The sequence below is a fragment of the Spironucleus salmonicida genome, chromosome 9, assembly GCF_000497125.1.
Source record: "Spironucleus salmonicida strain ATCC 50377 chromosome 9, whole genome shotgun sequence".
NCBI lineage: Eukaryota > Fornicata > Diplomonadida > Hexamitidae > Spironucleus > Spironucleus salmonicida.
This window is the reverse complement of record NC_090604.1, coordinates 15,001-27,597: the sequence shown is the minus strand read 5'-3', so window position 1 is coordinate 27,597 and position 12,597 is coordinate 15,001. Positions and strand designations below refer to the sequence as shown.

Below are 12,597 nucleotides of genomic sequence, written 5' to 3'. Positions count from 1 at the left end.
TACAATACTATAGTATATATATAATATCTTAAATGGAGTTTAGTAGTATATATGCATTGGGAGTGGTGCTTGTAAGGATATTTAGTATATTACTATTGTATTTATAGAATATAACACTATACTTACTAATATATATTCACTTATGAGCCCAGGTGCACAGTAGCCTAAGAAGGCTATTCTCACTAGTAATACAAGCACAGGCTATGCCGAAGACTGTTTGCATTCTATCTTTAATACCCGGATGATGCATAATCTATCAAACATGATACTCTGCAGTCTCACCCGGTATGTTTATTAAGACCGAAGCATAGGGATGGATGAATGTTAGATGGTAACGACGACTCGCAGGATGAGTTGTACCAAAGCGAGGTCAGCGAGAGTGTGGCTATCAGGGGTGACGAGATGGCGCTAGCTGGTGGTCAGGAGCCAGCGAGGTAGCAATATCATAGTTTATTAAGAACAGGACTGAACTTATGCTAGCTTAGGACCTCCACATTTTGGGGCTACGAGCCTGAGTCGATGCTGTTGGCATACTGAATAATGGCTTAACCTTCATATTTGGCACAGCTGCCTGCTACTGAAGTGGGTACCACCAGTACTGGACCCCAAGTAGTTCCATAGATAGCACCAAGGTAGGCATGAGTGGTACTGCATAGTGCTCGATGACTATACAATACTATAGTATATATATAATATCTTAAATGGAGTTTAGTAGTATATATGCATTGGGAGTGGTGCCTATAAGGATATTTAGTATATTACTATTGTATTTATAGAATATAACACTATACTTACTAATATATATTCACTTATGAGCCCAGGTGCACAGTAGCCTAAGAAGGCTATTCTCACTAGTAATACAAGCACAGGCTATGCCGAAGACTGTTTGCATTCTATCTTTAATACCCGGATGATGCATAATCTATCAAACATGGTACTCTGCAGTCTCACCCGGTATGTTTATTAAGACCGAAGCATAGGGATGGATGAATGTTAGATGGTAACGACGACTCGCAGGATGAGTTGTACCAAAGCGAGGTCAGCGAGAGTGTGGCTATCAGGGGTGACGAGATGGCGCTAGCTGGTGGTCAGGAGCCAGCGAGGTAGCAATATCATAGTTTATTAAGAACAGGACTGAACTTATGCTAGCTTAGGACCTCCACATTTTGGGGCTACGAGCCTGAGTCGATGCTGTTGGCATACTGAATAATGGCTTAACCTTCATATTTGGCACAGCTGCCTGCTAGTGAAGTGGGTACCAACTAGTACTGGACCCCAAGTAGTTCCATAGATAGTGCTAAGGCAGGCATGAGTGGTACTGCATAGTGCTCGATGACTATACAATACTATAGTATATATATAATATCTTAAATGGAGTTTAGTAGTATATATGCATTGGGAGTGGTGCTTGTAAGGATATTTAGTATATTACTATTGTATTTATAGAATATAACACTATACTTACTAATATATATTCACTTATGAGCCCAGGTGCACAGTAGCCTAAGAAGGCTATTCTCACTAGTAATACAAGCACAGGCTATGCCGAAGACTGTTTGCATTCTATCTTTAATACCCGGATGATGCATAATCTATCAAACATGATACTCTGCAGTCTCACCCGGTATGTTTATTAAGACCGAAGCATAGGGATGGATGAATGTTAGATGGTAACGACGACTCGCAGGATGAGTTGTACCAAAGCGAGGTCAGCGAGAGTGTGGCTATCAGGGGTGACGAGATGGCGCTAGCTGGTGGTCAGGAGCCAGCGAGGTAGCAATATCATAGTTTATTAAGAACAGGACTGAACTTATGCTAGCTTAGGACCTCCACATTTTGGGGCTACGAGCCTGAGTCGATGCTGTTGGCATACTGAATAATGGCTTAACCTTCATATTTGGCACAGCTGCCTGCTACTGAAGTGGGTACCACCAGTACTGGACCCCAAGTAGTTCCATAGATAGCACCAAGGTAGGCATGAGTGGTACTGCATAGTGCTCGATGACTATACAATACTATAGTATATATATAATATCTTAAATGGAGTTTAGTAGTATATATGCATTGGGAGTGGTGCTTGTAAGGATATTTAGTATATTACTATTGTATTTATAGAATATAACACTATACTTACTAATATATATTCACTTATGAGCCCAGGTGCACAGTAGCCTAAGAAGGCTATTCTCACTAGTAATACAAGCACAGGCTATGCCGAAGACTGTTTGCATTCTATCTTTAATACCCGGATGATGCATAATCTATCAAACATGATACTCTGCAGTCTCACCCGGTATGTTTATTAAGACCGAAGCATAGGGATGGATGAATGTTAGATGGTAACGACGACTCGCAGGATGAGTTTTACTGAAGAGAAGCGACGTCAGCAGAAGATGCTACTTATTGCATCTAGTAACGATAGGGATGCGTGGGATCATGCATAGAGTATGAGCTAATGTATTTTTAGGAAACTCCTACATTTACTAATAATGCGTAATAGTTAAGTAGTATTGTATATTATTAATTCCATACTAGCGCTTAAAGGCAGATGGAAAAGTTACCCGAGTTCATTTTATACTTTTTAGTTCGTAAAACGCTTAACATTCATTAATTATAATATGTATTAAATTGTGTATTATAAATGCAAGTAGAGTTTTTTATTCATATTATAATATTATATTAATGTATAATATTAATATATTATACTTTACATCTTTCCTATTTCCTTATTAAATGACTGCAGATTTATCTATCGAGTTTGAAGCTATTCCATTTTCAGTTGATGTTAATAAAAATGTAATAGTTAGTAATACTATTTTATAGATTAAGTTTACCATAAGAGATAATGAAATTAGTCAATCAATCTAGCTTGATAGTCAATAGTAATATATTCTACGTGCAACTATTACAACGAAAGAGTAGCTGTGCGCGGTCTAGGTCGTCCTGCTCTACAAGAAGCTGGGGAAAATTGCACATAAAGTACGGTTTTAAATATCAGATTTTAATGAGATAAATTTGTTAGCAAAATCTAATTTATGGAGCAATATCGGTCTTGTCGCAGCACAGATGGGTCTAGATGTGCTATCAGTATAATCAACCTGCGAACCGGATTTTGCTAAATTTGCAAATAGCATTAAAGACTACCATTTACAGTACTTTTCGCTATACAATAGTTTTGATACGGAATAGCTTCTCTAGCCTAAAAATATAGAGAATATTGATTTTCATGAAAATCAGGTATTATTGTAGCTAGCAGCAATTCAGTACCAGTCAGAAGGTAAGTATCCTCTAATTCTGCCATTGATTTTTGGCTACTCGGCATTCAGGTTGTATGATGTTTAGTTTAAAAAGTTAAAGAAGAACACTGATGCAAAAAAGGTGTATGGTAAAGAGTTGGATTAACTTAGAAAGATATTTGAGGTATCGAATAAGATTTACAAGGGAGAGTCATTCACCGAATAAGAAAAACCATAGTTGGATGAATTTGAGCTTATCAACCTGTTCCAGCTCCCCTTCCACTTTCTTAATACTGGTATCTGCCTTTTCATGTTCCAGCAGCTCTGCCACGTGTCCTACCTCTTCAAGGCGGAATATTTTGCAATATTCTCGTTGGTTAAAAATGAAATAAATAAGAATCTTACGAATGCTGTCATAAGTCAGAGCTCCAAATCTGGGAAAAGCGTAGCTCTGTATACGCAGTACTTTTTCCACCTCCTGATGGGAAATGTTCCAATATTGCTTAATATGGATACTGTTACAATATAGCCTCTATACAAATACAGAACACACTCATTTCATCAGTAACTACTTGATCAGTATAAAAATACATTTGAGTTGCATGATTTAACGAACCTCAAGGAAACAGTGCTGGCTGATGTTTGTAACTTCCATACCTTTCAGTTGGAAAGCTTAGATGAAATGTCATAGATTTACTTTAAGATGGTGAGTTTTATTAAGTATATTGCTACCAGCATATCATTACTTAAAGATTTAAAATATAATAGTTCTATAGATCAATAGTTGACTAATCTATCAGAAGTGTAGTTTTTCATTTTAGATGGTGCAGAAGATTAAGAAGAAGAATAAAATTACAAATAGTTAATTTAAGAAAAATATAATCCTAGACAAAGAAATAAGCACCCTATTATTTTGGTAGATGAGTGCTTGCAGTCATAGAAGAAGAAGTTTTCGAAATGCGTTAAGTTGTGCCATTCGTTGTTCAAACATTACGAGGAGAAGCTGATAAAGTTAGGTAAGGAGCAATATGAGAAGATTTAGGCCATACTTTCTATTCAAGAATTTTAAGAGAAAGACAGATTAGAAGATGTCAAAAACAAAAAATATCATTTAGCTATCAATGTTATTTCACAGCTTCTGATTAAAGAGATTCTGGAATCAGCAAAAACCGAACTGAACAAAATTAATATGTCCGATCGAGTGTAAAATAAAGATATATACTTGTATCAAACTCTTGAAAACATCATAACCAGTGTTTAATCACAAAATGCAGATTAGAGATTCAATACTATATACGCCAACTAAAAAATTATAGTTGAATATTTGAAGTCTCTTAATAACATACTAGGAAAATCAGAGTATATTCTCATAGCGATGGAGTACCTTCGCCTCGAGATTGATGATTACGACATTCTCGACGAGCTAGTCGTTCACTCACCACAGATACTGAATATTAGGAATAAAACAGATTTTAGAAAAATATTCTTTTCAGGAATGGTGTCTTACAGGAATCGAGGACAATACTATGAGGATTTTGAAACGAATTTCTACAAATTGATCCTATCGTTGTTCAACCCCAGAGGGGTCGAAACAGCGTTTTGGAAAGCATTTTCAGTTATTGCATTTAAATACATTTAATCGAGCTAACCTAATGACAATTTACCTAAAGATAAAAAAGAAGAAAAAACTACTGGTAGAGTTGCTCCTTCTAAAAGTTGGTAGGGTATGCTAACATAGTTTTGGTCTTCTTCAGTCTAATCTTTAATATATGAATATTTTATGTTGAAAGAGAATTAGGCTCTCCATAAAGAGCTTTAAGATATGGTTAAGACCCTACCACAAATGACGGTAATATACACGCCTAAATACAAGATACCTAATTTTGACTTTATTACTGTTATAATGGTTGGCACAGACCTAACCGTCATTAATTTCCTTACAGTTAATTAATTTTGCTACAATATTTTAACAAGCAGAGTTGGCGAACAGTATATTAATACTTAAATATTAGGATATGTTCAGCCTCACGCATCATTGCTGTCTAGCTTGCAGTACGAGTAGCGTCGGATGGTAGTGGATGACAAAAGTTATAATGATTCTGTAGTTGCTATAGCAGACACAGTCAAGACGTTTGCTGAAGAAACACCAATTTTGGTATCGCTACTGTACTCGATGATGACGGAGAAGTCGGTTGAGATGCAGTTCATGTGCTCCTCGGTGTGTCCGTCTATATGGTTTTAGGATAACTAAAAAATATTAAATTTCAATGCAACCAGCAGGCATGTAGTCAGTTTTTATATAAAAGGTAAAAAGTAAATTCCAGAGCAAACTATGTATCAGTTTGATAGCCTCACCTAAACCTATAACAATATTATCATACACAAAGGCGTTAGTAAAAATACTAAATTTTAGCTCACAAAAGGATATGCTCATTTTGAATTATTACAGGAGAATCAGAATTATAATATCAGCTGCATTGCATCGTCGACTCTGAACTACGAGGTGGTCTCCGTTTTGAACTATTAGCTCATGCTTTCATTTATAGCGAAATATTCAACCTCAGCGATAGATGAAGCAGCGGCCTAATCTACTCTGTAACAACTGTCTAACTTTTTCAAGAGAAGCGTGTTGCTTGAATTTATGCAGGTCGTCCTGTTCATGGCGAAGCTTACCTGGCAGTCGGAAATCCTAATTATGAACATTTCCCTGATTATGAGCTAGGTGGACACTGGAAATATCTACGTCTAATACTTACATGGTGGAAGTATTACTGCAGCGAAAAGCGAGGATGTTTTTAAATTGCTGAGAATAACAACAGTGCCGCACAATTTTATGTTCCTAAACCCCACCTTTGACTACGCGTTCTAAAATTTTAATAAAAAATCATCTATTTCTATATATGAATAGGTGCTGAAAGATTCGGTAGCAGCTGCGAAAGAAACTTTTCAGTTGCTGCGTTAGAACCTACCAGCCTAACCAGAAAGTACCACCAAAAAAGGGAATTCTCAACCACAGAAGTCAATATGGAGTAGAATATTGGATCGTACTAAGATGTTGTTAATGCAGGTATACCCGATAAAAACTATATTGCAGGAGTATCAGCGCAAAGCATAGGAAGAGTTAAAAGAAAAATAAACAGGCCCTATGCTAATTATCGTGATCCCTTTCGACAAGAAGATGTGCTTTACGGATAGTTTGGACAAAGCAAGACACAAAATATTTGACTTCATCGTCACGTTCCACGGGTACCCTGACCTCGGTTTGGAGACAAAAGATGGCTGCCAAGTGCTTCCGATAGAGTGCGGTCACCATGTCCCCGAAGTGTTGGCCGAAAAGGTTAAAGCGTTCACGCTTAATAATGTATTACAGATTGGACTTGATAGGAAAGGAGGAAACTAGTTATTAAAAATATAGGAAAAGTCTGAGCAGTTTGTATTAGACCAGTAGACCAAGGAAAGACTGCCTAAGCAAAACGTGCCACCCAAGTTTGAAGACAAGATGCAGTGCCAGGTTTTCAAAATAAAGAATCCCAAGTTGGATTACACTGAGTTATTTGCAGCATTAGATGACAAAAATATAATGATAAATATTTTCAAAGATAATGACTATTAATACCTTTTGCTTATCGATGAGAAGAACAACTGTGCTACTAAGTATGATGCAATATGTGAGAAATTTAGTGTGGAAGCTAAGGATTCTACCTTAACTATTGATAAAGTTTGTAGTGTGAGAGGAACTTCCATTTTGCATTAGTATGTGTCATAAGGTTTTATCTTACTGAAGTAGATGGTGAATTTAGATTTGCAGTTAATATAGGACTATAGTATTGTTGTTAAGAAACTGGCTACTAAGTTTTAGTCATTGCATTTTACATGTGACAACAGTAAGAAGGAGATTTAAATCACATTCAATACCAATACCGATCTATTGAAGTTTTTGACATCGATAAATATAAGAATTGTGTCTATTAATGAAGAAAATAATACCTACACCATGCTAGTTGTATATATATATGGTGAGTAAGATATTGCTAATATGGAATAAGAAGCCTCATTGGAAAAGGAAATGTTAAAAAAGATATACGAAGAACCTCTATACGAAATCTGCAAGAAGAATTACGACTCGTATGACGAATCTAGTAAGGTGAAAATGCTAACTGAAAAAGAAAATTAATACGAGCATATTAGATTATTTGAGAATGACCTAATTACATGTACGTATGTAAAGAAGGACAGGGCATTTACGCTATCTAAGGAGCAGTTGCTTGATCATCTAACCGTATACCGAAGCATTATATCCAAATTCGAAGACGATATAGTTTATTTAACGAATGGTGTATAATTTGTAAATCAATTGTTTAAAATAAATTCGACAACGTTAATTAATTTTAATACTTAAGAGAGCTAGTACTTTATCATGCTTCTGAATGGATTAAGATAGAAGAAGTATAAACCAAATATAATTTTTTTGAGTAAGACTTTATTGTAAGACTAGTTTAATACCTTAGCTACACTTCAAACAGTACATGAAAAAAGTTACCGCATAAAGATTTCGCTGATATAGACAGATAAATCTAATATAAAACTTGAAGGTGACAATTTTATATTAGAAAAATAATACTTAACATTTAAAGCAACCGAAAAAGTTAATTCGGATACGATTTGTGGATTATTTTCTGAATTAAAAATAGTTTTAGATAATATAGTTGATGACGTCGCTCACATAGTTTTCTTACCCGAATGATGAGATTTATATGAGGTATCATATTTATATATTATTTTGCAATTGTACAGTGTCTGTTCCCTGCGTATTATTAGGTGAGTTGCTGGACCCAGCTTTAATTGGACGTACTTATCTATAATATTATGATATTACTATTATATATTTACTGAGCCATGAGAAATGAGCACTGGCAGGACTACACCATACAAATCTCAGTAAGTATGATTATCTATTTTATTGTTATTATATTATTAAATATACAGCACAATATAAATTTATTAGTAGAAATAATACTACAGAGTATATAACTAATATATTACTTAATGAGAATTATCAAAATATATATTATATATAGTATAAACTAATTAAGATAATATAGTAGTATAGTAGTAAGTAACCTTATATGCTTTTAAATAGTAACTAACTATTCACGTATACGACTAAGGTTACATAACAATAGTTAAAGGTTAACCTAATTCTCTAATTAGCTTCATCAAAGGTAATGATATGATTATAAATGAGTATTTAGAAATCTATAATTTTTTATAGATTTAGTAGTTTGTTATTATCTATTAAGGTATCAAATCCAAATTATGGATCAAGTTGAAGAATCACTTCAAATAATAAATAGTTATAATATTCTGTTGTGTTATGGGTATATGAATATATCACATCATACTTTTTAAATATTAGTAACAAATGTCTAATAGATCTTATTAGTTGGTATCAAGTGATAAAATATAATTCCACTAGTAAGCTACTATCATCAAATACAAGTGTATATCATGATTAATTTAAAAAAATGATATATCATCATTCGCGTTGCGAACACTGAAATACCTTTCCTTTTCTAACATGAAATTGGTATATATTTATTTACTTATGGTGGTTACTACTAATCTAATCAAGTAAGATCTAAAGTGCGTTGTCTGAGATATCATAGACAGAATTATCTACAAATAGTGATATTTGTATTTCAATTAGCATGCATTACGATATTTATACTACTTGGGATGAAAAAAACTGAACAATAATTCGAATATAATCTTATAAAAATGAGTATATAATTAGTATATCTTAATTATTATATAAAATATCAGATCAAAATTTTATGAATGGTAAAATAATGTAAATGCCATATATACCTAACAAATAAGCAGGCGATATTGAATGGGCAAGATCGGCACGTTATGCTTATATTAATTTAATGAAGCATATCTTACTTTAATATAGGATGAATACTCTAATTATATGTAAAATATACGCAAAATTTTAAGCTTAAAAATACTTCTGAGCAATCTGAACATTCTGAGACGCATATATTTTAAGTAGTAATACTAAATAGGCAATATCATGGGATCTTTGCGTGGAAAAATAATTCAATAGCAAAGCTCAGAGAAACATTTATTAATGTGCATCAAACGTTTATATGATTCAACACCATAGGTAAAAAACATCACTAATAGATCATAACCTATAAACTACAATATCTATTGTTTTAGATAGGTTTTCTTGATTTTAATATCTGCTGTAGTAAACATACACGGGATTACTGTTACTAATTCTCTGATCAATGAGCACCTAATCAAAAGTTATAAAAAGTAAATGAGTAAATTATATTTTATCGTTTTTGCTGTATTTTAAATGGATGAATAATAAATCATAATATTATCTGTCATTTCACTGCCTCAATTATTCTAGGGATCTCAATTAAGGTTGTACAGACTGCTGCTATTACTAGTGCACAGAAAACCGTAAATATAATCTTCTTCAGTAAAATATGCTGATCCAATATCTTGGTTGCCGTCATATCACCACAAATAATAGCTCCAGTAAATCCACCGCCTGGGAAGCTCCACGCAGACGAAAAGCACAAGTTTTTGTACATGGGATGGAAATTCTTCATTCTGTGTTGAGAACCAAATTCGTCAGGATTGTATCCATATAGTGATCCAGATTCACTTCTTGTGTATCTACGCATTGTGTTAGGAGTACCAACCTCTATATGATCAATCACAGCCTTTATGCCAGGGTAGTATTCCTCTAGTCTATTGATGTAAATATCAGCAACTTCCTATTTCTTCAGCTTATATGCATCTGGGGTAAGATCCTTCCATTCCTGAATATAGGCCGCGGTAGTAATATTACAGAAAGTTCTGCCTGATGCGGTTAACCTGGAATCGACTTTTGAGTGGTCTACAAATACAAATGAACGTTCTTCTATCTTTTCATACGCCACTAGGTTAAGGTCAGAGAGTGGGCGTGACAGATCGTTAGAGAAGAAAGTAGAGTATGCATTATTGGGGAAAAGCGTATTGAGATCAGCATTGCATACGAAGTAAATGACAAACAAAGATACTGCTGGCGCCTTACGTTTAGACCTCTCATCAAAAGTATTTTTAAGCTTCGGTATCATTCTGCCAAATACTAGGTCTGGAGCACAATTGCAAACAATCTTGTTGGATTTGGAAATCTTAGTCAGGTTTACATTTACCTAAGTTTTGGTTTTTCTATCGAAGTAGCTCACGCCAGTACAAATTGGTTTCTTAGCATGTTCGTCCTGAAGAATTATCTTAGTTACATCCGCCATGAGCCGCACTTCGCCACCATGCTCGCGGATCACTGAAACCAGGTAATTTGAGAGGGTTCCTGAGCCACCTTAAATCTAAACAGCTTTCTGGTAATAGCAACACTAAGGAATGGCGTGATAGATTAGATTCATATTGTAAGGATTGTCGGAGTAGTAAACAATGTTTGTGTTAATTACATTTTTGAGCTTTTCATCAGTAATATAAAAATCCAACCATTAACCTATAGTATGTTTTCTGATCATTGGCCAGGTGAAGTGGACAGAGTGTACAATGGGGAAGAAAAAGAACTAGAAGTAACCCATGTTATAAGGAAGCGTAGTAGCACATCTGGCAGTATTGTATATTTTTTTGAAGTATCTTCTGATACCCTTCTCTTCATGAGGGAACTTTTCAATCAGATAATTTCTTGCATTATCTAGACCATGAGGTATAGAATAGTGATTCTCTTTATCTGCTATATCCCAGACTGAGTTAGATGACACAAAGGTTATGTTTTTATCAATACCTAGTTCTTTAAATATCCTGTGTTTTCCATCTGTCTTCTTATCTCCAAGATCCATCTCGTGCAAAGCCACTTCATACACATCCTTACCACGTTTGAAGGTAGTTGCACACCCTCCTGCCTGGAAGTGCTATTCAAGGACAATAACTTTCTTCCCATTAAGGGCAAGCTTAGCAGCACAGATCAGACCACCAAGACCAGAGCCTATAATAATATGATCAAATTTATTCTGAAGACTACTATCTGTAGGACTGTAAAGGATTCCGAGTTCACTCGTCATTTTAGAAATGCCCTGTTTTAAAAATGTCATTATTTAGTTATGATTATATTATAGGAAATATATAGAGTAATAAAGATAGGTATTATTATCTTATATATATTATAATTAAAATTTATGAGATAAAATGCCAGATAATGTATATTAAAATTTATATTTACCTTGTTGTATAAAATTTAAACAGGACATTCTTCTAAATAATTTTTATTTAGAAAAACTAAAATTGTAATGTAATATGTAAAATTAATTATGTTTATTTTATATATAACTTATGGTATTATCAATGAGAATTTTACTGTGACTATAGTATTTCAATATTATATGTAATAAGCGATTTTCTTAATACGTATAAAATGCAACTTTTGCAGTATAATATGTTATTTATTATTTTTTCCTAAACATATATATATATATATTTAAAGTATTTAACTACATTATACATTTGTAGTGTGACTTTTATCTCAATTACTTACTATTAAATTAATTGATATGTATTTCACCATTTTTATCAAATAATAGTATGATAAGTATTAAAAGTAAATTTTACAGTATACAATATCACAAATTACCAAGAAAGCTATTTATCAGGCTAAGTAAATTGTAGAATTTGTTAAAATAATAGTTTTTAAGTCTATTTACAGATTATCTATACCGCATACCAAAAATTTTATTTAAGTAGTAACTTATCTACAATTACCAATAACATTAGCGTGCAGAATATGGCTTTAAAAGAACCAGAATATTCTATTGCTAAAAACTTACATTATCTTAAGAATTATTATTAATAACAAATATAACACAACTAACCGCTTACTCGCAGTAGTCAAATTCACATGCACAAATTGCTCGTCAATAGCTTGCAAACACACGCAGCCACAATTTCATAGTTGTGCTTGAATTTGTATGGATTTTATCCGCTGAAATTCGAGTTTAAGGAAAAGGTAATTTGCGCATTTTTAGTTAATTTTTAGAGTTTTAGACGCTTTTCAATGGAAATTCAAAGTGTGAAATTATTATTTACTTGTACGGTTTGCAAGCGTCGTAAGGTGCTGAGTAGCACAGGTGGCTGCGTAATACGCATTCAATTTGTGAGATTCTTGATTCCGTAGGGTTGTTTGCATTATGGCGGTGCACAGATGCAAGCAATTTATTTTTAGCATGCTGACGTGATCAATAGGTTAAAAAGAGGGTTGAACTGGTAGATTAATTTTAAAATTTCGTAGTTTGATGTTTAATAAGCCTAGGCTGGAGTTGGAAAGGCGAAGATG

General features: G+C 33.8%; 3 protein-coding genes across 3 annotated transcripts; 1 reads left to right on the top strand and 2 right to left on the bottom strand. All coding sequences in view use genetic code 6, as the record gives it.

The window, feature by feature from the left end:
* Positions 1-2,264: 2,264 nt before the first annotated feature.
* On the bottom strand, positions 2,265-2,480 carry SS50377_28369 (uncharacterized protein; the record flags this gene model as incomplete). The annotated part of the gene is made up of 1 exon (XM_067912140.1): positions 2,265-2,480. One exon carries the CDS (start codon positions 2,478-2,480, stop codon positions 2,265-2,267), a length of 216 nt encoding a protein of 71 aa, XP_067760197.1.
* A 253-nt stretch (positions 2,481-2,733) lies between these two features.
* Positions 2,734-7,980, top strand: SS50377_28368 (uncharacterized protein; the record flags this gene model as incomplete). The annotated part of the gene is made up of 1 exon (XM_067912139.1): positions 2,734-7,980. One exon carries the CDS (start codon positions 2,734-2,736, stop codon positions 7,978-7,980), a length of 5,247 nt encoding a protein of 1,748 aa, XP_067760196.1.
* A 1,654-nt stretch (positions 7,981-9,634) lies between these two features.
* SS50377_28367 (All-trans-retinol 13,14-reductase) lies at positions 9,635-11,332 on the bottom strand (the record flags this gene model as incomplete). The annotated part of the gene is made up of 1 exon (XM_067912138.1): positions 9,635-11,332. The coding sequence occupies one exon, from the start codon at positions 11,330-11,332 to the stop codon at positions 9,635-9,637; it is 1,698 nt and encodes a 565-aa protein (XP_067760195.1).
* Positions 11,333-12,597: the final 1,265 nt, after the last annotated feature.